Raw genomic sequence first — 1,469 nt, 5'->3', positions numbered from 1 at the left:
GGGGGGGGGGGGCAAGCACTTCCCACAAGGCGCATGGGTCGGACCCGGAGACGCACCGTCAGGAGCGACGATCGGCTGGGCAAGTGCGCCGCTGGTGATTACCAGCATGGCCAGGAGGCCGGCGGCGAGGCGCCCACGGGCGCAGGGCTGCATATTGCTCGAGGGGCGGACGAGGCGAAGGGTGTGGGGGAGCACAACCAACGAGGAGAGGGCAAAGCGTGCGAGGAGAGGGTGGAGGTGAGGGGCGGGGGAGTGGGGCAGTGCGTGTGCTGCGGTTGCCGAACAGGAGGGGCTGTCCGGACCTTCGATGACTTGGTCATACGGAGGGGGCGCCTTTTATACTCGCGCGGCTGTCCTTGGTGGGCTGTCTGGAATGCCGGACCGGCAAAAGCCACCATGGTCTGCGGATGCGAGGGGCGACCGCGCGAATGGGTGTTTGTGTCAGGTATGCGGGGGAGGGGGGGGGGGGGGCGGCGTCTGAGAGGCGCTGAGAGCTCTGGCCTCGATCCCGGCTCCGATCCTGGCCCGATTGGCAGACTCTGTGCCCCCCCCCCCCCCCCCTCTCCCCGCCCGTTGGGCGTCTGCCCTCCACGGGCAGAGCGGCAGGAGACACCGAGGAGGGGGTCGCGGGAGATGATGTTTGAAAATGATCGCGCGCACGGGGCTGACGTGGTTGCTTCAAGGTGCCCCAAGCATGCCCTCCCGGCCGGGCCCGGGCTCTGGGGGGCGGACTTTGGCAGCCCTCACAAATGACGCCTCCGGGGCTAACCGGGTCGGGTGAGGCCGGGTCGGGCCGGTGTGCTGCCACCACAAACGCCCCGAGCGCCGTCGCCGTGGTCGTCGTCGATGGTGCCACCGAAGACAGGCCGGCCATACCGGACACAGGTAGCCCACGCCGCGCACGTCAAGCCTGACACGCAGAGCTGGCCAGGCGTCGTGCAGTGACCGCGCATTGTCCCCCTTCGGCCCTGCGGCCCGGCGAGCGCCCGCATGCCACCCACAGAGGGCAGGGCCGCCGCCGGCTGGGCGGCCAATGGATCCGCCGGGGCGTGCCGAGGGCCGATCCATCGGTCGGTCGGTCGGTCGGTCGGTCGGTCGGTCGGTCGGTCGGTCGGTCGATCGGTCGATCGGTCGATCAATCGTGGAGCAGCCGCCGGGCGATCGGCCGGCCGGACAGATCGCGCAGCCAGCCAGCCAGCGGCCCCTGGGAGCCGGCACTATGCGACCATGCTTGTGCACGGGGCCGTGCGCATGTGTCCCGCCGGCCATCCTGCCCGGCCGATCGCGCCCCATCTCGGTCGAAGGGCGTGGGCCAGCGGGGGAATTAACAACATATCTTTATTTAGGAGGGGCCGTGCCCGGGCGCCCCGACCGCGCTCCCATGATGCCCGGGTGTACAAGTTAACACCGGCTCCCGGGCCGCCCAGCGTTCCATCAGACTCCCGCCCCGGCCCCCCGACCCCCCCCCC

The 1,469-nt window shown here is 70.7% G+C and overlaps 1 protein-coding gene across 1 annotated transcript in view; it reads right to left on the bottom strand.

The window, feature by feature from the left end:
• The window catches only part of H696_01970 (hypothetical protein), a gene marked incomplete at both ends in the record, with an annotated part of 1,638 nt that extends 1,485 nt beyond the window's left edge, over window positions 1-153 (bottom strand). Inside the window, one exon of the mRNA XM_009495872.1 lies at window positions 20-153. Coding sequence (XP_009494147.1) covers window positions 20-153 — 134 coding nt within the window. The remainder of the gene's footprint in view (window positions 1-19) is intronic.
• Window positions 154-1,469: the final 1,316 nt, after the last annotated feature.

The sequence above is a fragment of the Fonticula alba genome (genome assembly GCF_000388065.1).
Source record: "Fonticula alba strain ATCC 38817 unplaced genomic scaffold supercont2.3, whole genome shotgun sequence".
NCBI classification, from domain to species: Eukaryota; order Rotosphaerida; family Fonticulaceae; genus Fonticula; species Fonticula alba.
Note: the sequence above shows the minus strand (reverse complement) of the source record. Positions and strands in the feature narration are given on the sequence as shown.